The sequence below is a fragment of the Ceratina calcarata genome, unplaced genomic scaffold (genome assembly GCF_001652005.2).
Source record: "Ceratina calcarata isolate Rehan_Ccalc_2016 unplaced genomic scaffold, ASM165200v1 scaffold12, whole genome shotgun sequence".
Classification (NCBI taxonomy): Eukaryota; Metazoa; Arthropoda; class Insecta; order Hymenoptera; family Apidae; genus Ceratina; species Ceratina calcarata.
In genome coordinates, this window is record NW_017132978.1 from 611,670 (window position 1) to 639,375 (window position 27,706).

Consider the following 27,706-nt stretch of genomic DNA (forward strand, 5'->3'; position numbering starts at 1 on the left):
AGACATCGAGAATAATTACGGCTCGATTAATTTAAATTATCACAAAATACATGCAACGTACTTTAAACATGGTATTCATATCATGCGATATGATAAATAATTATCTCTTAAATAATACTGGTTTTACCCAGAATATGATGCATGCAGAAATGTGAAAATTTACTCACGTTTTAGATGCGAAGATTTGGATGTCACGGGTTGTGTCACCAGCAATTTGGAACCTGGCTTCATCTGGAAAAAACAATGGATCGGTGTGGAATTATCCAATATTTAATAATCATTACAAAAATAAGAAAGAAACAAGAATTATTTTGTTATATTAAATAGGCTATACACTTAAACAATGCTAGCACGTTGAATTTGTTATTATAGATTAATATTACTGTTAAAAAGCTAAAATTATAGTGATTACAAATTTTTCATAGGTAATNTTTGTCAATGCCAATAAAATGCCATATAATCATACTTAACTCGTTAAATATTGAAATTAGAAGAAAAATTCATAGAATTTTATATACGCAAAGACAATACAAGTGGATACGGGCCTTTAAACTCGTGTCACGGAGGCACTACCGACATCTAACGAGCGTAACACGTTTCGATTAAAAATGATTTACAATTAATAAATCATGATCGGATCTCGAATAAATCTACATATATTTGCCATTTTCAAAGCTTTCATTCAAGCTTCGGAACGAGCAAATTTTGTCTAAAAATCGATCGAGACTGACATGTACAACAGTAGATAAATACCATCACAGAATTCCTTTATAAACAATCTTTATTTGAATCGAGATAAAACGTCGTTTAAAGAAGAGAGTCTAATTTACAGATTAATCGCAGATTATCAATAGCTTTTCACTTGGCATTAAAAAAATATGATATGTGTATGTAAGCGTTCGATCGATACGAGATACAGAATTAGATTTTCATTTAAACGTTCAATCAATCTTTCATCATGCTTCTTTATCTCGCGAGGATCAATGCAAAGATATGCAATAGTATGCGTACTGGTTGCGGCAAGATTTATTGCAAAATCACGTTGCATAGGTCAAGCTAAATACCCAGCGTTCTTGTTTATCTTGCTGATTCTATTGCGCTCTTTTTCATGCAATTATTTTTTATTTATCTCGGTTATTTGCGATCATCGCGAGTAGATAAAAACAATAATGAAATCTCGCGATTAAATAGACTTCAACGGATGATAACATTCATTAAGTACCAAAGATATTGTCATTTTTCGTGTTAAACGCTAATAAGCGTTCCATATGCGACGTTAGCGAGCCTTCCGTCTTCAGTCTAATAGAATTGTCGCGTTCTCAAAGGGTTTACCATTGTCTGGTCAGAGATTTAAACGACATCCACGCGCAACGGAAATCAGTTCTCGCTGGCAGTCGACGAGTCGTGCTACTTCCCGAGGTCGACGATCGGCATATTTCAAAATTTAAACCAAACGCGTACGTATTACTTACTTTACTTTGAAAAAACATTTCTCAACAAGCGTTCATTCGCTCGCTAATTGTCGAAGATTTCTCAAAGTGTATAATTAGTTATTTCCTGCAATTGCAGAAAGACAATGGAGAGCTCTAGAGTAAGCGTAATAGTTGCCTCGATCTTGGCGATAGTCAGTACAATCTCGAACGCGAAAGTTTGCGATACAGAGCAATGTAAGTACAATTTTTTACGTACAGAGTGAATATTTTTGAAAATACTGAATTGTTCTTATTTAAAACGACACGCGTCAATTATTTAGGGCAATCGCGCATCGGCTTGTTTGTCTCGCCTATAATGACGAAGTCAAAGATCCGCGAGTTAGAAATTTATTGGAACAACATCAATTTCACACCCGGGGATACGATCTCGCTCTACGAAGAGAGTGAAACTGGATCCCCGCACGTGATCTACACTCTGACTCCCAATAGCCCGAATGGCAATCAGACAACTGGAATACAAGCTGAATACGTGCCCAGCTCGAATCTACCGTTCGTACAAAAATGCACAAGTAGGTTTCAATTTTTCTACGAATAATTTCAACTGTTGTATACTCTTCTTTAAATATTTTTAGAATATGGAGTGATATGGTCGTCGGACAGTGGAGTTAAGAAAATGGATTGTTTAAAACTGCAACCGACGTGGATGCGAGATAGGAAAGATATTCTTGGGCCTTTGAGAATGAATGAAATATTTTTACCTGGAACTCACGACTCGGCGGCGTACGACGAGGATGGCTCGAAAACGGGCTTTATCCCAAAGTACGCTGTAACGCAAGTAAATGTCACAATTGAAAATCAAACCACAAGCTCGCGCGTTTTATATTATATCTAAATAAATCATGCTGTTTTTAGGATTTAGATATCCTTGGCCAATTGATACACGGCGTGCGATATCTAGATATCAGAGTGGGACATTATCCCGGGACTAAAGAGAAGTGGTGGACGAATCATGGACCGTTTTATCGCTCGGTGTCGTTAAAAACAGTCGTGGATCAAATAAAAACTTTCCTCGACAATACGGAAGAAGTTGTGATAATGGATATCCACGAATTCCCTATTGGTATTTATTTTTCAATTTTACATAACGATAATAAATACACTGTGGGATATGAATTTATCGTAAAATCCACGTGACGTATAAAAATATGCAGAATATCGGAAGCTGAATGAATAATTAAAATACCGAAAAGATAAAAGAATTCTCTCTGCACAAAACACAGTTTTTTAACTGACGTAAATAAATTTGCATAAAAATGATAATCACTTATTTTATTTTTCGGAGGGTTCAAAAACATATCCGATCATCGTGCACTGGTGGCATATTTGGAGGACGAGTTTCGGAATTATTTCATAAATAATCAAGGATGGCATACAAAATTGAACGACATTTGGTCTACCGGAAAGAGATTGATAATCGGTTACGAGAACTCGCAGATCGTCGCTGAGCACGCTAGCATGTGGTCTTGCGTGTTGCATCAATGGGGAAACGTCAGGAAACTCAACGATTTGTACAAATATTTGTTCTCGATAGAAAACCAGAATAGGTAAAATATTTCGGGCATTGAAAAATGACTTGTTCGTTGATAATTATATGATTATTCCGTAGGTCGGGAGCGAGACCTTGGTCGGCCATGGCAGAGTTAACAGCGACTGCTAAGGACATTATTTTCAACAAACTGGGAGGTCTCCGAGATATGGCGTACAGAGTCAATTTAAACGTGTCTAATTGGTACAGCACTCTTTGGCAGTACAGCGCTAACATTGTCGCAGTAGATTTCGTGAGAGGCACAGACATCGTACAAATTGCTATCGAAGCCAACGAGAATCGCCATGTACACTGCCACTAATTAATTTATATTTATAGCATCTAAAAGGATAGAGAATTGTCAAGTCTCCCTTAACAAAGCCGTCATAATATTAAATAAGCTATTAATTCGACTTATAATAAAAGACAATTATTTTTAATAAAATATATCCTGCGATATTTAAATAAAATAGTATAATGAACCGCAACGTCGCCCCATATTCTTTGTTCGTTTGACCATTCGCGGACCGTATTTTGCATGACAATGAGATTTCCGCCGGAAGGACGAATAATGCTCTGAACGTAATAAAACCGTTTGTTACGAAATGATAGGATCTGTCAAACAGGTCAGTTTCGAATATCTTTTAAACGACGTCGGTCCAGAGAAAAATGTTTTTCCTATCTACTCTCTTTTACTCTGCTTCGATATTAATATTGACCGATCAGGCGGAACAGTTTTTCACCGGAACGTACACAGTTAATACGATCGATTGCCCAAGTGATAAAGAGTGTACATTTATTGATCACTGCCTGGCTGTTTGGAATTTAATGAACCAGAATCAACTTCCGATTCACAGGTAGATCAGTCTCAACGACAGACAGTTAGTAGAACTATTCTAATTATTATTAATCGACGTAGATTTCGTCAAGCAATTTGTGGCTACGAGCGCGCAAAACCGAAAGTCTGCTGCGATATAAATAATAATAATGCGAATCCAATTCTTACGCGAAGAGACGGTGTATTCGCAAGATCGAATTCGATTCCGAAATGCGGCAGAGCTATCGCTTATGGCGATGTAAATTCTAGAAAAATGTACCCTTTCGTCGCTAAGATTGGTTTCAAAAGTAAGTGAAGTAGAGAGCTCGTAGCAATAAAGCTCTACGAATTCGATTTCCAAAGTACGTATTAATATTTTATCGATATAATTGAAGGTAATACAGGAGAGATAGTCTATCCTTGCAGTGGAGCAATTCTAAACGAACGGACCGTATTAACTACTGCGAGTTGCGCTCTCGCCAAATCTACTCGTTATAAATTGTGGATATTTCTATACATTAAACTAGACTGTAATAATACATATATCGAAGTCTTAATATTTGTTTTTTCAATAGGGATTCCGTGCTCGTCGGCGAGCTTGATGACGAATCTATTTCCAATCCTGACGCGCAAAGACTCGATATATCGTACGTGATAAAACATCCTAATTATCAGTCGGAAATATTCGCGAATAATATAGCGATGTTGCGCTTGAACGAACCGATTCGATATGCAGGCAAGTATAAAATAATGGGACTCGAGTGCCTTGAGAACTATAAATAATGTAAGAGAGAGAGAACTGTAAATAAAGTAGATTTCTTCAAATTGAGATGAATAAAGTAAATAAATTTTTCTCATTTTTTCAAGCGACTGTACAACCAGTGTGCCTTATACGAAGAGAGTGGTATCTAAACACTGGGACAACTTCTGTTCTCGCAGGATGGGGAAAAACAGCGAGACAAACAAGTAAATTAAAACCAGACTGAAACGAGAAATATAATTATGTAACGTGTACATTTTATATTCAAGCGAAACCTTGTAAGCAACAGGCCTTGACGATGAAAATACTATCAACCGACCAGTGCACTAATTACTATGATCAAGGATTATCGGTTGAACTATGTGCTATAGGAAATGAAACGCCCTGCGGAGGATACAGTGGGAGCCCGCTTTTATCCAAACACGAGGATACATATTTCTTGGTATAAATTTATTCATATTCCAATAGCTAAATATAATTTACAGGAACATAATTCTGTATACAATTCCCAGTTAGGCCTTCTATCGTACGGTTCTGACTGCAGCGTTGTTCGTAACTTCCCGTCGGTTTTTGTGGATGTACAAAAGTACATAAGATGGATCTTTGAAAACTGTTAAACATTTAATTTAAGAATCAATTAATTAGACTAATAAAATATCGATGGTATATTTCAAGACTGCTTTATTTGTGTTTAAAAATGTTTAAGTATTTGCCACGAGTCATCTCTTTCGCCTCTTCTAAACCCAACTGATAAGCCGTGTCGTGTAGCTTCTTTACTTCGACTATCAAACTAGCCACTGACAAATTTCCTAATTCTGAAATATAAAAGATGTTATTTAAAACGCGACCAAACAAAAAATTGTTGTAAATTATTGAATAAAAATTCTAAGGCTGAAGAAACGAATAACTCACGATGCAATTGATTTATGTCATCTGGTGTTAAACCACCAGCCCACGAGGAAGGTTCTGTTTGAGGTGAATTCTGGGCTACAAATTCATGCACACCTGGAACTAACATTTGTCGTTATTCATTTGCAGTATATCATTTAACATATTGTAACATCAGTGTAAAAGTTCGTGCTCGATTTGAAATAAAATACAAACATTTACATTCCATAGTAACGTGAAACATGAGGCTTGAAAAATGGGAAAGAAACTGTTGCAATGAATTAATAGAAATATACATACTCTGCTCGGGCCACAGATCGGGCGAGGCCCGATCTAACTTCTCCAAACTCATGAGGCTTTCTTCTACACATATCAAGTCTAAAAATGAAAAATATAAGAGTACTCAAATGATCGGAATTTTTAAACGAATCTAATATCCACTTACCTGATTGATCCGAAGGTTCTTCTGCACTCATACTCGTTAACAGTAAATTCGACAACAAACACAATACACAAATATGGGAGAAAAGAAATAATGTCGAAAGTAATACGTAGTAAATAAATCAGATACGCGCGGAGACTAAAAGTAATGAAATAATCACAACTGAGGTATTTACATGTCAAGCTGGAGTCTCATAATTCTCGAGTTTATTTGCTTCACGCAGTTCCTTCGTCAGAAGCTTTTGCTGCTCGAGCATGTACAAATTCTGTATCTTTCGTTGTTCTTGACGCTGAATATCGCGTTCTACGCCCAAATGAAGCTGTTTTCTGTAACAACAATTGAAAATTGAAGGAACTGTTCGAGAACAACGTTGCTTCCCGCTACTTGGCGCGAACGAATGCCTCGTTTACGTAACCCATAATCCGGAACAGGTGATTCGATTACCTCTGAGATTCTTGATTATAATGCACGTAGACTATTATTCCGATGGACACAGAACAGCATAACGTGAACGTAGTTTTCGCAGCAAACGACATTCTATTTTACGGGCTATATTTTCGAAAATCTTTCACCACTCTTCAACACACTTGTCTCTCTTCTGCACATGCCGAGAAACTGCGAGAAACTGAGAACAAAATGGCGACACTCGCTGGAGGACGTGGTTCACCCACGCCACCGTCAGATGGTGCGGCATGTGCGGTTGAAGCCAGCCGCCTTCAGATCGTAAGTACCTGTGGTAATGGCAGTGATGTGCAGTTCAGTTTGAAACAGAAAAATGAGTCTTGAATTTGTTAATATTACGTCTGGAAGTTCGTAGTTTGTACTAAAACCTGTGTAATACTCGATAAATCAAGCAAAGAATCAATCTTTGACGACGATCTTAATGCGGGCTGATATTTGTCTACGGCAATGACGAACAGCAAGTAGGTACGCAATTACGCATTTGAACAAATTTACAATAATACGTATTAATACCACCGAGGAGACTCCTCGGTGTTAATACTAAACTTGCGTACAGTTCTTATATTTATATTCTTTACATTTGTGTCGTACATTTAATGGTACTGAGTTTGGAATCGAACATGATATAAGAAAAAAATCGACAACTTTACGTTGTATCGTGCTCCGTTTACGATGCACCGGAGAACTCCTATATTATTCCCGAAGGGATGATAATCCTCCCGTGACCACGCAAACATTAGAAACGTAATTGGTACCGGAAGGAGTCTGATCCCGCGCGGATGGGTGACGATGACATAACTGGGATATAGGGTCCACGCTTATCTTCGGAATACAGGCCACGGTTTCTCTCAGTATTCTACACCTTGTAAGTTATATCGCGAGTTCGGTAGCACGATACGACAGGGTATGATGAATCGACCTCGTTGCCTCTTTGCTCTCCCCTCCGGTGGTATTCCTTATGTCCCTAACACTCGGCCGTTTATATCTTTTCTACTCGAATACTATACTTCATCAACAGGTCAAGATTTATCGTCAATTAATATTAAAAAGAATTCAGGGTTTATTTCCACATAGGATTTTACTAATTTCTAAAACGATGATCTAATCGTTCGATGTACCAACGATAAAAATGTATATGTATGTGACTCCTTCTCGTTCCTAAACATTGAATTAAACATTCGAACCATTCTCGAGATAGAAACGAAGTTTCACTTCCTATCAGTCATGACCTGTCTGTAGGAATACGACGCTTTTCTTCCGAGCGCGTGAGAGAATGGTTTAGGATATAATTATTGAATTCCGTTGGACGGGTGACGGACGCACGTGCATCCTTGGTGTGAACTTTACTGAACTTATATAATGCATGCGTAGGGAGAATGGACCACCCATGTAGAAAGGTCTCTCTCGACGCGGCCTCGAGTACCCTCAGGAGTCGCACGCGGACCAAGTACTCCATCGGGCTGAGGAGTAGTCGCCTGGACAGCATACCGGGTAGAATATGACACCAGATACGTGAGTCCACCTTTTTCTAGCCTGTCGAATAATATGCACCGCTCGGTAGAATCCGTTACGTTCGGCTTTAAACTTTCTTTTACTTTCTTCTTATTCCTTTGGATTTATTTAAAGACAAAAATATAAATTAACGAGAAAATGCAAACAGAAGAGTAAAAATAATAGAATATCTTATTGTTCACAGTATTTTTCGTGTTCCTTACATATTTTGCATATTAGCTTTGCATACAATTATATCTGCTGCTTTATTGTTCTTAGCAAACACTGCTGTAACGGGTGGTGCTTATTATTAAGTTGTAATTAGTTAAGCTATTAATATTGTTTGTAATTGTTGTGTTATGTAAATGATATTCTGCATCTGACATAGTCAGATGAAAATTTATCGATATAATTTGCTGTGTACCTAGAGTACAACTGCAAAACCGAATTTAGAAATATCTACGTGCGTCGTAGCGTCTCTTATTACTTCCGCTATACTCGAGAGCTTTCCCTTCCGCGTTCTATAGGAGTAATAAACACTAATAAAAAGGGGGGAGGAAATTATGTTTCTAAAAACGATGAATCCGTTTGGCGCGCCTATTTTGTATTTCCGGAACACATAGTATAACGGACGAATCCGCAGAAAGCGCACCGGAATGACGAGAGTCGTGATGCTGTTTCTTGGTGAAGAGCAGCGCAGAGTCCGAAGATTTCAGGTCAGTCCGTCTCGAGAGCATAATGCATCACAGTACGGGAAAGAGTTGTGTAAACGAACTTTCATGAACTTCCGAAAGTAGTCGCTTTTTGTCCCTACCTTCGCCCGTCTCTCGCTTCTTTCTTACGCTGTTGATGTTTTCTTAAATCGTTCCTACACTTTTACTACGCGAACAGATTTTGAAAGTTCTCCAGGCGTTCTCACAGATTCTATTCTCGATTCTACTAAGACTCTCAGATCGACAAACAGAGGATTCAAATTTCTACGTCCTTGAACTAGCGAGTATATTTTTAACACTCAATATTTTTACAGTGGCTATCTTCCCAATTTTAAAATTGAGGTAAAATGACGATCCTGTCGAGGAAGATCGGTCTCGTTATTACACGCGCAGATCGTGCCGTCGATAAATAAAAATAGGACTGGAAATTCTTGAAAGAGTGAGTCTGCGTGTGGTCCGGAGGAGGTGTTAATCGAGAGACTCGCTACTGTCTTCCTCCTAACCGGCCCTTCAATTAGTATACACCTTCTACCTTCTCTACACGTGGTACGCGGGATCTCTCGTGGCCCAGCCAAATTTACATTTCCCTGTTTCGAATGGTAGAAAAAAATTGAATGAAGTTCTTGTAGTATAAATTACAGATAAAGTAACGCGAGGGATGTCGGTTTAGAGTATCTACCCTCTCGATCGATCTATTTATTTATTTATTTCACGAGTTGAAAACCCTTTAATACACATAAGAAAGTAAAGCGTGCAGAAGAGTTATATTTGTATTTACATGATGTTGCGAGTAGAAACGCAATAAATGTATGACATGACAGAAAATGCATCCGTAGCTTATGTCTGATGGCTGGAATCACTAAAACAGTAGAGTCACTTACGTTTTTTCTATTTCTATCGGCAGGACGTTTTAACTTTATATTATTTCTGTGTTTTGGAATTCGTTTGCGTAAACATTAACACGACGTGCAAAAATTAAACGTGTGCCAAAGGAATAGAGGTACACCGTACAAATTGTATGCGACGATGAAATTTGGGTAGACAGCGTGATCGTTGGAACTCCTTGATATTTCTTCACACTTCTCGTTCATATTTAGGTATCGGTTAATGCTGCATTCCCGTAGCCGCTTTCCATGAATATTCAATGAGCAATTTAAGCGAATGCCGCTGACAATTGGCACTCATTGAACAAGTTCTACGCAGAAATGCGCGTAGCTTGCTCATAAATATTAATTAACGGTCTTCTCGAGTCGAGGCTCGCGCGTCTGCTCGAAGACACACCTCGAACTTCTGAGATTTCTCTCGGAAGACAAATTTAAAAGAAGAATCAATTAGCTGCAAACATAACATCGTTCTGTCGCGTGTTCCAGCGACGGTCTGATGAACGTGTGATTTTATGAAATTCCTCGCGACATCATTTTGAATCGTGTGCGATAAAAAGAATCTGATCCCGAACAATACGAGATTGGATCGGTCGAAACTAAAACATCGTTCGAAAGATCGTTGGGAAGGGACGAGTAGCTACAGTCGAGTGGCTCTATCAGTGCGGATCCACGAGTCACAAAAGTCAGTCGCGGGCTAATATTTGACGGGGCGTACGGCTTTCCAAAGAAATTCCGAAGTGCAAAGCGAATCCAACGCAAACCGTTTGAACGAACTTGCCTTTTTGTTATACTTTACCACCTGTCGCGTGTGTGCGCAAGGGGGTGGTGTGGGTCTGGAAGGCGGCCGGTGAGAGGGGCGAAGGCGCGAAGACGGGGGTGGAACAGAGAGGACGCGAGCGAACGATAGACGGAAACGGAAAGGAAGAATAAAAGAAGGTGGACGCGAGAGACAAACCGAGGGTGGCGGGGCCCGAGGGTGGAAGTGAATGGGGTGGGTAGAGGATGAACGGAGGAACATGTGGTTCTATTTGTAAAAACAAAGTTTGCGCGGGACAAACAGGGGCAGACAGTGGCGGGCCTAGTCGGGTTCCAGGTAAAAGCGCAACAAAGACTCGATTGCGTTCCGTTTCACTCGTCCCGATTCCTTTTTGCCCACGGTTCACGGCTAGCGTTCGTAACCGACCTCATCCCTCTCGGCCAAGTATAACGCTGTTGACCGATCTTTGCGGTTCTATCGAGTCTTCGTTGATTAACGAATCCGACCTCGGAGGTAGAAAATCGTAATAACGAATTTACATGATTTTTATTTATTTCTTTATTCGTCGACGAGTTAAACAGTGTAAAAAGAGACCGATCAATCCTTATAAAACAAGAGGAGTTGAGTAGCTGATAAAAATAATAGTGGTTCGATTTTACAAGTGAATTTGTTGACTTGTGTGAAGTGTCGACGCGAGGACTATTTCGTTTAAGATGCGATTAACGAATAACACGATCCCCCTCTGAATGAAACCCGATGAAGTTTTCACTGGATTATAGCCGCCGATACAAAGATGACTAAGGAACGGGCTTGTTTGATGTGGACGCGTTGTCGAATAGCCCGTCAACACCGCACCGGTGCTACAGCTTTGTTGGTTTATATTCTAGAAGCAATAGTTTAAGGACAATATTTGTCAACAGTTCGTTGATTGTTAGCGCAAACATTGAATATTCGATGGTGTTTATGATTGGTCGAGTACTGCGTTCCCAGTCAAAGATACCTTAATAAATAGATGCCACTCCACAGTAGATCAAATAGTAATTAGAATCGTATGCATTTCGTGCACATAATTTATATTTATTATTACATAATAATATTTTCACTGGTTAACACATCGGAAAATGCAAAAGGGGTCTTATTTAACCCGACACACTAGATCACATCCCTTTAAAATGAAATTACAAGATCAGTGTTATCTCGCGAAGCCCTCGTCGACTCTTCGTCGATCGAGCGACGTCTATAAGATTCGGAGTCTCTTCGATGAAAAGGAAGAGAAAGGATGACGGGCGGCAGGGTGCAGCGGGCATGGAGGACGCGAATGCGGAGATGATGGTAGTGGCGGTTGACAGTGGTCGACAGTGGTTGACGGTGGTGGTGTATGCCGCGACAAATATTTACCTGTCAACACAGAGAGGCTCGCACTACCATCCCGTTCCATCCCTTCGCCGCAAACGACATGCATATCCAAGCGAACGTTTGATGGCTGGACTAGAGAAACGGAGGGATAGAGAGAGAGAGAGAGAGAGAGAGAAAAGAAGTGGGACGTCGAAGAGGGAGGCCAAACGAATGGCAAAAGGGGACGATTGAGAGACAAAGCGGAACGGGGGAGGCAATGACACGCGAAGAAAAGAAGAGAACTTGATTTTTGCACGATTTCGATCTTCGTTCTAATACCGCAGCCATACTCGACCAGCGACCCGGAATACTTACGCTTATTATTACTGGCCAGTTGTTTATGCAAGTATAAATAGATATTCTGATCGACTCTGCTTTCGAAGAACCTCGAGAAAGCGTCAGTTATAAGACAATTGATCAAACCGTGATATGATCTAACATCAAAAATTGGGTAAAGGAAAAAGGAATGTACGTAGCTCGATGAAAAAGAAAATTAAGCATGGCTCGCCGTGGTGGGTAGAAATTTTGCACTGGGTGGGAGCAGCTGGAGTTGGTCGAAAGTGGGATTCGTTTACTTTTAAATTGCTCGATTCTACGTTTACATCCTCTCGGCAGTTCCGGAACTTAGGGAATCCTAATTAGCGGCGAGTGTTTAAGCTGTCTAAAAAACTAATCGTGTCCCAGGCAGATTGAAAATGTTCGGAACTCGTGAAAATTTCAAAATTGATTTTGAACTTAAATTTGAACTGCTTTTTTTTACCCGATAACCGGGAAAATACATTGGGACGTTTAATTACCAATCGAACATTTGGAAGTTTGTTGAAAAAAAAAGTTTTCCTCCGCTAGAATTACAACTACGGAACAAACAGAGACTTTGTGTTCCTCGTTGTTTGCACAACGGAGAATGGATCAATGTTGCAGATTAATTTGTGCAAGCCGCTGAAAATATAGACGTATTTACATGTAACGATCCGCTAAATTAGAAGCACATGGCTCTGTATGAAATCTGGTTCTGTTCATTGTCCAGTTTTTGCCACCGATCGCGCGTTTCAGTTTTAACGCGTCAAAATTGAATCAGATTACCAAATCAACTTCTTCTCTAACACACCTCGGCACACTATGCATTAGCTGAAATTAAGAAACGACACGAGTTTTGCGTTTCATCGATCAATTTTTCCTCATTTTCGAGGTTGAATTAAAAACGATGAGACGATCGGTTAATAGCGAGGGGTTTCAGGGTTTGCTTTTCCACTTTCCACAGAATGACTAAAACATATCTGTTTCCACAAAAGAACAATTCCGATTGCTAAACGTAGCAACTGTTCCTATGGTTGGATGGGTGAAAGGCAAGCACGTAACCGTTTGGCTCGCGGCTTTCGAGGCAGCCTGTTAACCAAGCGAACGGAGCCTAATCGAACAATTTTTCCGGCGAATTTCGAGTTTGTTGCGGATCGTGGGTACACAGAGGAGCAAAGCGGTCCGCGGCCGAGATTCGGTTGCTCGGGAGCGATGCAAAAAGGGGTGCGCGGAGGAGAAAGCGATGGCCACCTACGATCCCTCGCTCGTTCGTTCATTCACTTACTCGCTCTCCTCCCGTTTCTATTCTCTCCTCTCTGTGTGCTTTTAATTTACCGGGCGGCAGGCAAATGTTTGCGCCACTCCCCCTCGCGATCGTACAACCCTCTCTTTCTCTCTCTTCAACCACCTACGCGTTTGCTCTTTCTCCTCTTTCTCCTCCTCGATCTCCTCTCCTTTCGCCTCCTACATCGCTTCCTGCCCACCCTCGTCCGATTCTACGGCGATCGTTCTCTCCACGGCCCGAGCTACCCTTCGCTTACCCTCGAACATATTGACCAACTCCCGACCACTCTGATACTCGCGGAGGAGGTTCAGTCCATCGATGGTAATCTAGGTAATGCCGCGAGGTCGCTTATCAAGGAATGACCACCGTTCCAACTTCGAACAAAGCGAAAAATCCATTGCTACGAATGCACAAGTGATCGTACTCGTTTCAACGATGCGTTCTACTTCGATGTTTCCCTCTATTACATCTTTTCTGTGCCAGTAGAGACAGTAGGCTCGGAGATCGTGTGATCGTAATTTTAATTAGAAACATTATAATCTGAGAGAAAATAACAAAACGCTCGCTTTCGTATCGCGTAAGCCCGACGCGAGGATATTTGTCACGGTTCTTTAAGGGCGATCGGTAGCCGTTCGACGCGGCAGTTAATTTATTTGAGGAACGGCGCATAAAGTCAGATTCGCAGAAGTTAGGCGAAATTTTATTAGCCCGGTAGTCGGGGAATAATATTGACAGGAGAGACGTAGAAACGAAATTGAGTCAACACGGGTAATGCGATCTTAAAAAGACAAAAAGGAGAGGATTCTGTGTACCTCGCTAAAGCGAACAATGTACATACAGAAAATTGATCGCGAGTCAATAGGGAATCGTAACTAAATTACTAATTTGTCAATATTACCGAGGCTCGTCCTCGCTAGAGACGTTAGAAAATAAATCGTTGCCACTTTTCTAATCTTGTTAGGATCCGAGTTCTGTCGCCTGATCTGACTTCGAAAAATCGTCCTGGTTAGTCTGGCTGAGTTTAGAAGCTTTCGTTCACGGCCGGGGGAACGTTATATCGGCGAATTCTCGGTTTAAGGCGCGTGCGCCCGCGTTTCACTTGTGGCTTTTAATAAATGGTATAAAAACGAGATCAAATATTTAACCGGGAAATATTTGAGCGAGTGCCTATTATTACAGGGTAGTCGCGTAGCATAGATATCCGACCACAACCCTATGGTGCTCTCCGCGCCATTCCGTTTATATCTGGCAAATATACCTAGTTGTTCATTAGATATATGTATGTATGTATGTATGTATGTATGTAGAAAAGAGAGCGAACGAGGGAGAGAGAAGGAGGAGAGTATCCCCGCGCCAATTCAAAGCGACACTGGACCGGAGTGCCACTCTACTTTTCGCTCACTCGCGTTTCTTTTTTCTCACCATTCATTCCTCTTTTTAATCGAAATGTCTTTGCTCGATTGCAAACGGTCCGGATAATTATCACGATTCCCGGATATGAGATTTAACGATGCAATACGCACACAGAATAGTTTTTCCTGCTAGTTTCATTAATTATTTTCCTCTTTTCGTGGAGGAGTATTAAATATAATATGTAGATACGTCGAATTTCTTCGTCGATCAACTATTCCTTTCGTTAGTCGAACGCTGTTCGTTAATTATTAATGAACAGGGATCGTTACACGCGTTTGGATGGCCTCTATGACTGTCGCCAGTGCTTCCGGTCACGTGGCGGAACGCCAGGAACGAGAGGGTCAAACGGAGTGACCAACGTTTATCAGAAGGTAGCCGCGTGTCTCGCGTAATTGCACTTATCTGTCTTAATGTACACGTCACTCGCACTTTCGTGCAAATACCTTTTTTATCGCTGATTGGGTAAAACCGGACTACTAGCCGATGGCATCTTTCGGTTTCCCACGAAATCCTTTCAACGTGAATTGCTATTATATTTAGCAACAATAAGTATCGTACATTATTTAATCGTTTCGGTAAAGAAAGAAACGGAGCGCTCATTAACTGCAAACAATTCGAACGGGCGGTAATTGTACGATCAAACAGGGAGAGTGCATTGGGTTTTAATTCGTCATCGGACCCGCCCACGATAGTTTCTCGAGACTCGGGGATCACGGCCGGGTCATAAAAACGCGTTGTCCGCGACGAAACCCGTCACGTTCTAGTGTGTGTAAATCACATCTCCGAAAGTCGGGTTTATTAGCAACGCGGCGATGTTTGCCGAGCAATAGAACACGGCGAAGGGCGCCGGAGAGTTTCTTGGCCGTAACGTTAGCGCGCGCTCGCCCTTCGATAACTGTCGCCTTTGTGTGCGCACCGAAATTATGTCCCAATAAAGGTTTTACGACTACGGATAATGCTTCGCCGGTACCTCGTTAATTCTACTCGATATCGAGCCACGCGTTCATACAACAGGCTTTTCCTCACCTGTGCCGAGTTTCGTTCTACTCGTCCAAACTATTTCGTTGTGACAGTCGGCTGTCCATAGAGAAAAGGAAAACGACGGGGTCGTTAATCCCGCGTATCGCCACGCGGCGAAATTACTTTTTGACGAATTTCATTTCGGGCTTAATTAATCGTGACGGGCGGACGCGATGGGAAGACGCTCCAATTAACTTTAAATTCCCTGGTTGCACGGTAATTTCAGCGCCGTGCGATTCGGTGCAACTTCTCCTACCCTCTTTCCTCCTCTCCACCATTCCTCGCCTCTCTGCGCGTAGAAAACAGAGGCTCTTAGGGAACCTGGAAAATTCCCCGATACTCCGTTCGAGGAGAAAAACCACCCTTGAAACGATGGAAAAAAGAGAAGAGAGAGAGAGAGAGGGAGGGAAGGGAAAAAAGAAAACGACGGTAGATCCGGTCTTTGAACTTCGTCTAGCGGAAGGCGGATGATTGTACGCTGTCTTTGAAGCCGGTTAAACTCTCTCTCGAAAAGGGTGAAGCCAAGAGAGAACGAGGGGCGAGGGGCGGACAGGACCGCGAGCGAACGAACGGTAAAGCTACCCTTTGAGACGAACCGGTTAGGAGATGAATTCGAACGCCGACTGCGGGAGGGGCTCCGACGAGAGGCGGGCGAAAGAGGGTGGTTACAAACACGGAGATGGTAAAAGTTTATTAATTAGCTGGAATTAAGCGTGGCCAGGCCCGTGTTCCGGGAAGAGTTCGCCGGAGAAGCTGGTGGCCCGAGAAAGAAAGCGGAAGTGACGCGCAACTTTTATTCGACGTTGATTCACGCTACCCTCCGACGACTAATTGACTATTCCCCGATAAGTTCCAGCCATTTTTACGGTGTAATCGAGTACCTCGACGATTCTTTATTAACGTTAATTCGATCTTCTCGGACAAATTACGTCCTCTCCTTAATTCGATCGCGATTAAAGGGAAACTCTGTAAAAGGGTTAAACTGGAACACGCGGGGAACGAATCTATTTTGACGATCGATCGGAAGCGGCGACCCCCGGGCCTCGCAAGTGCAGCGTAATTTGTTGGACAAAATAGGCGAGTCATGAGAATCGTTTGGTCGCACGCCGTGCGCACCGTTCGCCTCGTTTATTCATATTTAATTCGGTCGACTCGTCAGTCGTACGTCAAGGGGTAGTCGCGGCCGAGCGAATCGTTGGGGTTCCCTCGGCCACCGAGCAAACGTGGCTCATTATGCCGCGCTTCCGGCCGACTTCCTCTCATTGTCCGCTCATCATCGTCGATAATTCTCGCGAGCTACCCGTAACCTTCTATTCGCTCGACGTTTTAACGAGCACGACGCGCCAACTGTTAATTAGTGCGGTATCCATATTTACGAGAGCGATTTAGAATCGGGAAATATGCCGCTATAGAGTAATATATTCGAAGGGAAACTGTTAGACGTCGACTATTAATTATGTGCATTGGCTGAGGGAAGGTGGACGACAGACATGGAAAACGTACCACTTTTATTCGCACTTTTTTATCTGTCTTAAATATTCCTGATGGGAATAGAACATTTTTGTACTGCATTCTCTCTCTTTACTCAACAGCTATCAATCTTACCACGTGTCTTTTGTTAATTCAAGTAAAAAGAGGGTGTACGTTTCTTTATTGGTATCAAATACATCAGATACAAAAACGTGTTCGACTTCTTCACGTCATACGAATCGCTTCTCGTCGAGTTCTCTCTAACACACCTTCATACATTCATACATCGTTCTTATTAAGTTACGTAGTTAATCGAAATATCTAAACGTTGGGCCTCTTCAGGGTGGCTCACTCTAGTAAACGACTATAGATGGCGCCAGGGAAGTCTCTTCATAGACGCTGAAGGGTAGAATGATCAATACCGGATATAAAATTTGGAAAGTGCGGTTCTCCTTAATCTCTCGATACATCAATATCGTTCCCTTCCGTCTGTTTCACGATCTCTCTTGCTCGTACAAAATTTTCGATACTATCTGCGTTCAGAATTTTCTCAAAAACTATATAGAAATTAGCTAAGAAATTGCTTAGGAAGTTCGTGGTCGTGTTTTTCTGAAACTAATGTATAAATGCTCTCACGTTCTCTGGAATCGAGAAATTGCGATCAGCCGCTCGGGAGCTTTCGTCGCAGTATATCAGCGGAAAGTCGAGCGTTCCAGTTAAGGTCGGCTTAAATTCATAAACGCGCACACGCGCTCGCTTATCCGGCGCGTTATTTTCTCCTCTTTTTTTTTTCGGAACGGCTCGGTGCCGCGAGGGTGAATAACGGGGGCTATGGTCCTCTTCGTCGTCGTCGTCTTTTCCAAACAAGAATTTACACTCTCTTCGTTACCGTAGCCAGGCGTCTCTGCAAACTACAGCGAAACGTTACAGCGAAGTAACGTGGAGTAACGCACATAACGTATATACGAGGAGAGGGCGGCGGCGGGGTGTATACACCCTGCCGGAGACCCGGAGAGTCTCGACCAACCCCGGAAGAGGCCAGAGCCGGCGTACGGCGGACGGAGACCGGGCAACGAAGGCGGAAGCGAGCGAGAGAGAAATTTGCAGGCCCCGTGGGTTTGTTTGACTTTACTCGCAGCTATGTAATTGAATATTATACCAGGCCGCCTCGTTGGAAGGGTTGAAAACTCTTACGAAAAGGGAAGGGCTTGCGGGGTCGAGAATCCGAATGGTTGGTGGACGAGAGATAGCCCGGAAAAGCTCCCTGGAAGGGGATGCTCGATGGAGTGGTCCGTAAGAGGAACCAGAAAATTAACTGAAAATCTCGCGAAATCGCAAAGGTCCTTTCCTGCGCCCGTGCCCCGTGTTTACTCTTTATTATACTACCGCGCATCTACCCTTCCGACGGTACCTCCAATCCCCGCGTCGTTTCGAGAACGGTGGCGAGCTACTTTCGAATCCTTCTAGCGAGATTTCTTCCCGCTTTCATCTTATACTAACGAATCTTCGATTCGACGATTTTTCCTCCGAGTTCCATACGTATTTTCGTCTCGATTGTACCAATTACGGTCTGCCGTTATGAAACTAGAAAATAGCTGGGTAGCTTTTAGCCACGATATTTCGCGAGCAACGTTCTTATCTTTCCTGAAAGATCGGACTCGTGAACAAGAGAGACAGAGAGAGAGAGATAGGTAGGAGGGTTGAAAGAGAGAGGGTACGATAGAGGGTGAGAGAGACGTGAAACGGAAGAGCAAGAGGGAAAAGGAACATGCCGCAGGATGGTTGGTATACGGTAGCACGTATAGTCCGCTGGTCGATGGTGCGGCCCGTAACGCCCAGCTACTGCGCAACCAATGCGCGAGTCTACCATGTTTAATGCTGCGAATTCGCTCACCCTCCGAGCTCGTACTCGTCCCTTCTAGCCTCCCGGCCCGGCATGCTGGTACCGACCCTGAGCTTCCTCCGCTCGTCCTCCGGCAACCCCTCTTGCCCTTTCCGCCCTTCCCTACTGAACTTTCTTCTTCCTCGCGTCTTCCCTTCGCCTCGAGTGATCCGTGCAACGCATATCGGACAACGTTTCCTCGGATTGCGAACGTTACCCTTTCACCATCGGCCATTAGCCATTCCTCTTTCGAGTCCTCTTTTCTAAAACCCTGGGCAACCCGATTTCATCGACGTTTTGCATCGATCCGACGGATTCTTTTCGACGGTCCTAATCGCGGAAGAGGCTGAGTAGCGCTCGATCGGCGGCTGTTATAACGTTGCATAATGATCATCGATGTATTTTGATATAGCTGACTATTGACAGAAGGTACGTCGATGGTGCCGCGTTTGTCGGTTCGCGACTAGGGACAGGGTAAGGAAGAGAGAGAGGGACGCGCAAAGGTACGGGCCACGAGCTCGCGGGCGAGGGACCGAAGGGGTGAACGGGGACGGGGATTGGCAGCGGTGGATCGAGGCCGAGGGTGGGCCAGTACGGAGGAGCACTAGTAACGAGTATTTGCAGGCCAGCTCGATGCATAGTTAATGATTTGTCAACCGAACCCCCTACTGGACCACGCCGAACCTGACTAGGCCATACATTATAACCAGTCAGATATACCGGGTGGCTCGCGGAAACGTGTGACCCGCGTCGTCGTTCGTTCCCGCTTACAGCTTTCCGGTCTGATCAAAGTGTCGCAGGTTTGCTTTCCGCTACTGTTTGCCGGACATCCGCTCGTTTCCTATGAATCCGGTCGGAATTTTGGCCGGGCTCAAATATACACCAGCGATGATCCGCTGACGTTCAGGACGAAAGAGTCGTCATCGGTTCACGACGATCTCGTTGAATCGCGTTAAACCAAAATCGATGGTCTCCCGTTCGTGTTCGTAGAACATAGATCAACGATGTGCTAATTATTTTCCGCACTTTTCCGAGGTAAACGTCGGAAAATTCGAAACGCGATTAAAACGACGTTTAAATTATCGAGTTATTAATAATAATCCCAGGGAAAATAAGTAAAAATAATTACCAGCGAATGCATTAAAACTCATTTGATATTTCGTTGAATTTATATCAGAAATGAACATCGCGATCCAACGCGATATATTGTAGATGTGTCTGTACGAATGTATGCACGCACGTACACCAAGGGTGGACGTATAAATTTTTATTTAAATAAATTTCATCGTGCTCCCGTGCGTTTTCAAATTTTTGATACGGTAAAGTGTAATATAAACAGCCGGTTTAATCATTTCAGTAATATGAAATTTAATTTTCGGATTGTACCGCTTACGCGTCTTGAAATATTTGCTCTCGCGGTTGTATCTTCATTTCGAATTCCCCGTTAATCTGCAATTTTCATCGAATTTCGATACGATCTCTCCCTGTTCCGACGACGGAACGGGGTAACATTAATTTCGTCGAACGAAAACTTGTTAATATTTCTGAAATCATTTCCAAATATCCCAATTGAGAATCGACATACTTCTCGAACCTCGAGCCTGACCAATGGGGATTATCGAGCAACTGGTATACCTCTATGCGGCGAGACATGATAATTTCCCACATGTCCCCGCGACGGATACACAGAGAGGTGAACCAAGTAGGTCCTAACGACCGGTTAATGGTCGACCACATTATTGAAAAGGACTTGCGGTTTCTTCTAAGGACACTGGCCACCCGGCCGTGTATCAGGAAGAGATTGTGGTCTATGCCCGTGTTCGGTTCACACGGGAAACCATAAAAACCTTTTATCGCGTGTCCTCTTGTACTTACTCCGTTCAAAATGAAAGCTTTTTATGGTTCTCAAACAAAGCGTTAGGCATGTCTCAAACAGAAATCCGGAAAGGAAATATTCCACAAAGTATCAATCTATTGGAATATTTTTCTACCTAGGAAATAAACCTATTATCGATTATAATAGGTTGATGAAAATTGGCGTTCGTTTACTTTTTTTTATAAAAATATTCCTCTATGTTTAAATAATAAAAATGCGTGTCGAAAATCGTATTCTAATAATACTTCTCACGTACTAATATTTTTTATTAATATTCATTAGAGCCAATTTTTGACAAAAGTAATTGTCGTCGTTTAACTCAATTGAAATAATCCAGTTTCTCGAATTAAAACTGTAAAGACCAATTATTATAGTAATTACATCTGTTTCGTTTCTTTGCCTACGTATTTACGCACGGTGATAAGAACGCAAACGATAATCTTGAAGCAACGATTCCGTTAAGGTGCATCAACACCTCGAACGTTGGTGTACGTCATTAATTAAATGGAAGAGTCGATGGAGTGGTGCGCAGTGGTTAGAGGCTGTAGACAATCTCCAAATATTTGCGAGGCCAAATATCTTACCTAAACATCGGAGTGACACGGTAGTTTCTAACCATCGCTCTCATCTCCGCGTATAACTGCTTTCCGAAACGTCAAATCAAACAAGGATTACAATAGCGTACTGTTTTATTCTCTTCAATGCTCGGATCGCCAACGAATCCGTAATTAACGCACTCATTCATGTTCAGGAGTATTTTGTTACAGTTTTAAAATCCAAAGTTTACTTAGTCGATCGAAAATAGTACGATATTTCTTTAGAATCTGTCCTCTCGTCTACTGCCTATAAAAAATGCGACTGGAAATACGTTGCTGGTAGGGACATAATTTATCGTAATTGATTTAGGAAGTTTAGCGTCGACCGTGGAAACCCCGCCGCGACGGTGGTATGTTTCACGGTGTTACATAATTGTTGGGCTCGCAGCATGGGGCGGGCACGCCCCACCTGGCGCTAAGTTCCCCATTCAGGATCCCGGCAAAAGCGAGTGGCATAACCACGGTCCCGTAATTTGTCACGATTACCAGCAGATTACCGGTGTCGTTGACAGCCCTTTGGGCCACTGGCAGAGTCGCTCCCTTGGGAGATCTTCCCGATCTTTAGATTCTGATCAAGGGCCAGAAACCGGGTCTGCAATTTTGTTCCGGAAGTCGTGATTCTCCGAACATTAATCAAATCGTCTAAAGCTCTTTGTCTAGCAGTCAAAATTCGATTGGTACGATGAATCGATTAACCGAAATGACCGATCGAATGGAAAAATAGTATCGGAGCAGCCGTGAGGAACAGGTCGATTCGAGTCTCCGCGCGCGACCTAACGATATGGCTAAACACGCTAAACACACTATGCACGGAGTTCATAGAGCAACGCGGTACGAGCTCGATGTTAGTATTTTAAGCCTATTTAAGTGTGTTTGTCGTATAATATTGACATCGTGCACACACAGGCGAAGATAGCGCGCTCGCACACGCACTCCGTCTCTCTCGTGCTCGCGTCTCACTCCCCCGTCGGAACGATCCGTTTCTCTTCCTCCACCCTTTTTCGCCCCCTTTTTTGCGGGCGCCACACGTAAGGAGGCACACACGTAGCCGAAGCGTGTACGAGAAAAGGAGCGGCGACGACGACTGAATGAAATCGCGGTGTGTGCTCGGCAAACGACGCGACGCGTCGCGACGATTTCCCCCGGCTGAGAGAATAAAATGTAAAAATTGTACCCGCCGCGGCTCCGCGCGGGATTAACTCCGATCGATCTCGCGTCTCAAAGTCTCGACAAGTGGATTCGCGTGGAGTCGTCCAGCTCGCTTCGCGAATTATTCTAGAACGACAGAGGCGACTCGTCGGACAGTCGATTGGAGGAAGCGCGGTCGGAGGAAGTTAAAGGGATATGTACCTAAGGAGAAAAGCGTGCGAATCCGTGGCCGCAGGGTCCGGAGTACTTACATAGTACCAGAGGCGCGTGGAACGCAACATCGAACTTGTAAAGAGCTAACGAGATCAATGTTGAGGTTCGGAACTGGCGACTGGCTGTTTGTCGATTGGCTTAAATCAACGTTAAGCCGATCCAATCCAATCCGTGCTCGGAGCCAGCCGGTCCCTTTCCTTCTCTTTCGACGGTCTCGAGAACTTGAGGGGTGAATCCTTCTTACGTTCCACCCGATACACGTAAACACCCGACAAACGATATTCAGACCAGGATATCTATCGCGACGGGATTAGAAACCGGGTTTCCTCCACGCCTTCATCTATCATTCTCATCCCTGCGTTCGAACAACTGCTAAGAATGCTCTCTATCATTTTTTCTTAATTCTACTTATATTCGCAACGTTTCGTTGTACGAACAACTGTATAGGATCTGTTCTGTAGACAATTTTAAACTGCCTGTATCGAGTTCTGGGTTAGGAAACGAATTATTAGAGGAAAACCATTTTTTGTAACCTATGACCCACTGGAATTTCTTGGTTATTTTTATGTCCGAGAGTACTGGTCCATTTCTCTTGAGATATTTCATTCTCCGCTTGTTATGCTAATTCCCGCATCGAACCGAAACTCAAAGACAACCTCGCGACGCCGGATACGCCTTTGTTCACGCACTTTCGACAGTTCTTTCGCAATCGATCATCGATCCACGACGCAACACTCCGCCCAGCTCGTCATCGTACGACGGCGCTTTCCATTCGATTCTCGTTTGATAAAGGCCAGGGCCCGGTAGCCATTGAACGATCCACGTGAAAGAAGTTTCACGAAAAAAGCACAACACGAATTTCACGGCCGATTATACCGGACACAATGCGCACCCGGACGTTTTGACTTTTGTCCGTTTTCCTCATCTCTAACCATCGTCGTTTCCTTTTCGGCCGTCGCCTTTTCGAATTCCACCGGACGTTCGCCGATACGGATTTCATGCCTTCCTTTCCCTATTCATCCAGGACAAGATAGACTGTGTCTCCATTGTTCGTTCATGAAAGAGTGGCTTCCGAATGCGCGCATTCGTCGTCGATTATGCATGATTCCGATCTAATTAGATCCTTTAATGACGCGGGGTCTTCGATACGCATGATATTTTTAAAGAAATTATTTTAGCTACGAGTTTGCCGATCGCTCGTTCACTTGAAATGGGTCGTCGATAGATGATGAATCATTTCCTAGTTTCACCTGAAACCGTCGTCGTACATAGTATTCTATTTTCATTAGAGGCGAGCTCGAATGGTCCGAGGGGTGGAAGTTGACCTATAGAGTCTTTCCCAGCCAATTTGTCGAGGTTGTCTATTCCTCGGGCGTCGATGAATACCGCTAGGCTGCCCTGCACGCCCCCAGGAAACGGCATTCGCACAACACTGCGTCCCTCCGAACCTTTGATTGCGTATATAACCCCATGTCCCGTTTATTGTCGGGGCGTGGAACGCGAAGGGATCTCTGGTGAATGATGCGTCCCACCTTTCGGTCCTCGAGTCCGAAAACTCCGCGATTCAATTTGATCGGACTTTACGTAAGGATCGTGACAACGGATATTTTTACGAATGATCCACTCGGTTCTAAAAATAATTCATCTTCTCGACAAATGCGAGCAGAAAAAAGTTATGTTAAAGGCAGTATCGTGGGCAAACAGTCTGTTTTTAAGATACAGCTTTTTTTCGCTCCGCAGAAATTTGCATTCGCTTTTACGCGTGTTTGGTAAATAAGCCGTCGAAGGGAGGGAAACGGAGCATACGCAAATATGTATCGAAAAAAACGAGCTTTTTTTCATTGTTTCATCGCGTTCCGCCGGAATCGATAGCAAAAAAAAAAAGAAAAGAAACGTTCTAAATATTTAACGTACGGTATATGCTTTTTTACGCGTCCCCCCGAACGGAAATAGACCGTTTAATCGTAAAAGATCCCTGCGATTTAAAAAACAAAATCGGCGTTTCCTCGAATAAGTTCGCACGCGAATCCGTACTTCCGTCAGATGCGTTTCAAAATCGGTGCGACAAAAAGGATCACGGATTTTTATTAATGGCCCGAGTTTCGAAGCGCGAAAAACAACAAGGGATTTCATCCAGCGGAAGATTACACCTTCGTTCCGTTTTTTACATTGGCAATTTTTTTTTCGCCATGTTTCATCCCAATTTACGACGCGACGGATCGCACGCGCGGACTTCAATTAGTTTCACGGTGTTGGCACCGGCCGTAAAAGCAATTTTACTAGGCGTGAAAAATCGAAACCTCGAAGGAAGCCCCGCGGTGCAGAGTTTGGAAGAACAAGACGATTTCCATTTACCAGCGGGGGGGAAGCGCGTGTCGGAGTCGGTGCAAAAAGGGGATGGCTGGCGCGAGCGCTAAAACAACATTTTAAGCGGGCAAACACGCATAGAATATGATAACAAAAGGCGTGACCGTAGCGGAACACATGTCCAAACATTAGGCACAATGTCCTACCAGTTCGGAATCGTCCGTCTACACCATCCCTCCTCGGCAATAGCCGTTGATCGTTGTCCGCCGGCAACGGTAAAATGTTTGCGATACGTTACACGGCTATTGAAACCAGCGGAACGACCCCGGCCGATTGTTACCTAAATGCCGTACGATGACCAAGAAATGGCCCCGGAAAAGTGACCGTTCTTACGGGGCCGTGTATCTTTTCTTCTCCCGTGTCCCAATGAAAACAGCGTGACATCGTTTTTCATCCCTCGTCGATACTTCCCGCCACCCTCTTGACCAGTTTCGAGTCTCGGCTTGTCACATCTCACAGCTTCTGCTTACCTAACACCCGTCATTCATATAACATAAATAAAATCCGGTCTCTGTGTACAACGAATGACATCGGAATCTTCTTATAGTTGATAATCGGAAATTGTATGATCGACTCCCATCCCGCTCGGTTAAATTTTTCGCGACGCTGGCGCGTGTATTTAAAAGCAGGCAAAATTGTGCGCGGTAAGGACGAAGGAGCGTATCTAACCGAGAGGCATTCTTCTTTTTCTCGTTACGTTTTGCTTCCTGCTCCTTCGTTACCGCGAGACGACGATCTTTCCGACGTTCCATCTTCCTCGCGCTTCCTCTCTCCCTCCCTCTCGGCGACGTTATGTGGGTCGTTCCATCCTGCCTCTCGCTCTTTCCCTCGTCCCCGTGTCTGATCCCGCGGCCTCTCGCTCGCCCGCCATTCTCGTCTCTTCCGTTCCGTTCCGTTTCGTTCCAGGCTGGCTTGCGAGCCCAACTTGCGTCAATATTTGACTCAAACACGTTAAAACAATACCCAGGCCCCGGAGTAGAGAGTCGTTTCAACGTGCTTCCCAGAATTTTATCTCGCGTCAGAAAACGCCTAACGACTTCCCGCCGCGCCGCGCCGCGGAGAATTTCGGGCTTGTGAAGGGAGTTTGCGAACACCCCCGTTGCCCACAGAAAGCGGACGGGATCGGAGAACCTTTACTCGTCCACCTGTTTTCTTTTTCCCCGACCTTTTTTTATCCTATCTCCCATTCCTCTTTCTTTAATTCCATATTTGTCTGTGAGTTTCATCGGCTGCGATAAACCTTGGTCAGACTTCAAGCCGTTTCGGTCGCTCCCGTTAGGGCAGTTTTGGCAATCGATACCTAGCGCCGTAACATGATTAAAATTAAGTTAATTATACCGATTCGTTTCGTCGATTCGGTTTTTCCCTCGCACAAACCGGAACGTTCTCGAATATGAAGTTTTAATTGGAAATAATAATGGCCTCGTTCAGGTTCCTCGGTACTCTTCAATTAATATTACCGTACATTAAAACAAATTCAACGTCAGCGAATATTGTTTCATTAACCGGAAACCGTTTCGCGAAATTGCATTTGTCGAAAGTATTCTCTAGGAGCGTTCTGGGAAAAATAATCATTTCGATATAACGATTAAAACTCTGCGCGGAACAATTTCGAAAGGTACACGGAAGCGAATTCGCGAAAAAAATAATCAGAGGGAAAGGGGTGTTCGCGGCAACGGAGATTTAACGCTCGGTTCGTTCCGATCGAATGCATTCCGTGCTTCACCTACGGCTTGCCTCTATTTGCACGCAAAATACGAGGTAATAACTCGAAAACTCCTACTTGAGACTCGCTTCGAGCGGTCGTCTCGCGTCTCTCCGATACGAGCCCGACCGGCTTTCCTTTTGTGAGATCTAAGATTATTGTTATTAATATTTAGTTCTCAGACTTTTTCTGGGCGAGGATAAATAATCGCACGTGCAGTCGAGCTCGATTTCTTTGCTCAGTCAAATTAGCTTGGCATTCGGAGATTTACAAACAGATTGATGAGATAACAACGTATACTCTAGCTCGAAGATTATGGAAATGATTCCTAGAAGCATACATTTTTTCTCTATTAACAGAATCGTGAATCTTCAACTTCTAGCTGGAATAAGCTGGAGGAATTCTCTGAACCTATCTCGGTTCGAAGTTCGCAACAGAATTACAGATTCTACGTTATATCGCGAATCGCAAACTCCGTCGTCTTGAATCACGCCCCGTTTCGCGACCCTCGACGATCAGACGATCGTCGCCGTTCTAAAGTAGCCAATTTCGTATTTCAAGTTCTCGTAGCTTGTCTTATTCCGCAACGGCTGATCCTTGTGCCACGATTCGCAACGGATCGGAGGAGAAATCCGGGGCGCGTAAACCGCTTTGGTTCTCATAAAATCTCATAACCCGGGGGCGAGCCGTATCTCCCTATTGGCGAAAAGCAGGAAGGGGGTCGAGAGAACAGAGGAAAGGGCCTCCGGGAAGAAAGGAGCGCGGAATCACTGGTGGTAGCTCGATTCACGATGATGGGGCGACAC

At 43.5% G+C, this 27,706-nt stretch overlaps 4 protein-coding genes and 2 long non-coding RNA genes across 8 annotated transcripts in view; 3 read left to right on the top strand and 3 right to left on the bottom strand.

Annotated features, from left to right (window-relative positions):
• Positions 1-2,263, bottom strand: part of LOC108625870 (uncharacterized) — a 127,820-nt gene extending 125,557 nt beyond the window's left edge. For all 3 annotated transcript variants that reach the window (XR_003389333.1, XR_003389334.1, XR_003389332.1), the window contains exons 1-2: positions 2,192-2,263; positions 168-231 (exon numbers count right to left, since the gene is read on the bottom strand). This is a non-coding gene — a long non-coding RNA (uncharacterized LOC108625870). The remainder of the gene's footprint in view (positions 1-167; positions 232-2,191) is intronic.
• LOC108625839 (PI-PLC X domain-containing protein 1) lies at positions 513-3,465 on the top strand. Its single transcript, XM_026814400.1, has 7 exons — positions 513-1,457; positions 1,570-1,667; positions 1,754-2,002; positions 2,066-2,268; positions 2,346-2,553; positions 2,776-3,037; positions 3,100-3,465. Exons 2-7 carry the CDS (start codon positions 1,577-1,579, stop codon positions 3,338-3,340), a joined length of 1,254 nt encoding a protein of 417 aa, XP_026670201.1. The 5' UTR covers positions 513-1,457; positions 1,570-1,576; the 3' UTR covers positions 3,341-3,465.
• Positions 3,466-3,554: 89 nt separating this feature from the next.
• LOC108625520 (chymotrypsin-like protease CTRL-1) lies at positions 3,555-5,271 on the top strand. Its single transcript, XM_018025589.2, has 7 exons — positions 3,555-3,875; positions 3,938-4,143; positions 4,231-4,336; positions 4,411-4,571; positions 4,703-4,801; positions 4,865-5,037; positions 5,108-5,271. Exons 1-7 carry the CDS (start codon positions 3,688-3,690, stop codon positions 5,210-5,212), a joined length of 1,038 nt encoding a protein of 345 aa, XP_017881078.2. The 5' UTR covers positions 3,555-3,687; the 3' UTR covers positions 5,213-5,271.
• Positions 5,031-6,046, bottom strand: lin-52 (DREAM core complex component lin-52). Its single transcript, XM_018026180.2, has 4 exons — positions 5,929-6,046; positions 5,784-5,861; positions 5,508-5,606; positions 5,031-5,410 (listed from the first exon to the last, which is right to left on the bottom strand). The coding sequence occupies exons 1-4, from the start codon at positions 5,957-5,959 to the stop codon at positions 5,277-5,279; spliced, it is 342 nt and encodes a 113-aa protein (XP_017881669.1). The 5' UTR covers positions 5,960-6,046; the 3' UTR covers positions 5,031-5,276.
• Positions 6,047-6,095: 49 nt separating this feature from the next.
• Positions 6,096-6,556, bottom strand: Pet117 (cytochrome c oxidase assembly factor-like). Its single transcript, XM_018026189.2, has 2 exons — positions 6,370-6,556; positions 6,096-6,251 (listed from the first exon to the last, which is right to left on the bottom strand). The coding sequence occupies exons 1-2, from the start codon at positions 6,459-6,461 to the stop codon at positions 6,104-6,106; spliced, it is 240 nt and encodes a 79-aa protein (XP_017881678.1). The 5' UTR covers positions 6,462-6,556; the 3' UTR covers positions 6,096-6,103.
• A 115-nt stretch (positions 6,557-6,671) lies between these two features.
• LOC113464487 (uncharacterized) overlaps positions 6,672-27,706 on the top strand; it is an 81,533-nt gene continuing 60,498 nt past the window's right edge. The window contains exons 1-2 of the long non-coding RNA XR_003389344.1: positions 6,672-6,852; positions 7,759-7,899. This is a non-coding gene — a long non-coding RNA (uncharacterized LOC113464487). The remainder of the gene's footprint in view (positions 6,853-7,758; positions 7,900-27,706) is intronic.

Bases quoted from the DNA above. Each gene is read 5' to 3' on its own strand.
- Pet117 (XM_018026189.2), bottom strand. From the start codon at position 6,461: ATGTCGTTTGCTGCGAAAACTACGTTCACGTTATGCTGTTCTGTGTCC. The intron at 6,252-6,369 runs GTAATCGAATCA...TTGTTGTTACAG, and splicing joins TATAATCAAGAATCTCAGAG to AAAACAGCTTCATTTGGGCG.
- LOC108625520 (XM_018025589.2), top strand. From the start codon at position 3,688: ATGTTTTTCCTATCTACTCTCTTTTACTCTGCTTCGATATTAATATTG. The intron at 3,876-3,937 runs GTAGATCAGTCT...TAATCGACGTAG, and splicing joins AATCAACTTCCGATTCACAG to ATTTCGTCAAGCAATTTGTG. The intron at 5,038-5,107 runs GTATAAATTTAT...TACAATTCCCAG, and splicing joins ACGAGGATACATATTTCTTG to TTAGGCCTTCTATCGTACGG.
- LOC108625839 (XM_026814400.1), top strand. From the start codon at position 1,577: ATGGAGAGCTCTAGAGTAAGCGTAATAGTTGCCTCGATCTTGGCGATA. The intron at 2,554-2,775 runs GTATTTATTTTT...TATTTTTCGGAG, and splicing joins TATCCACGAATTCCCTATTG to GGTTCAAAAACATATCCGAT. The intron at 3,038-3,099 runs GTAAAATATTTC...ATTATTCCGTAG, and splicing joins TCGATAGAAAACCAGAATAG to GTCGGGAGCGAGACCTTGGT.
- lin-52 (XM_018026180.2), bottom strand. From the start codon at position 5,959: ATGAGTGCAGAAGAACCTTCGGATCAATCAG. The intron at 5,862-5,928 runs GTAAGTGGATAT...TTTCATTTTTAG, and splicing joins AGAACCTTCGGATCAATCAG to ACTTGATATGTGTAGAAGAA. The intron at 5,607-5,783 runs GTATGTATATTT...GACAAATGTTAG, and splicing joins CGATCTGTGGCCCGAGCAGA to TTCCAGGTGTGCATGAATTT.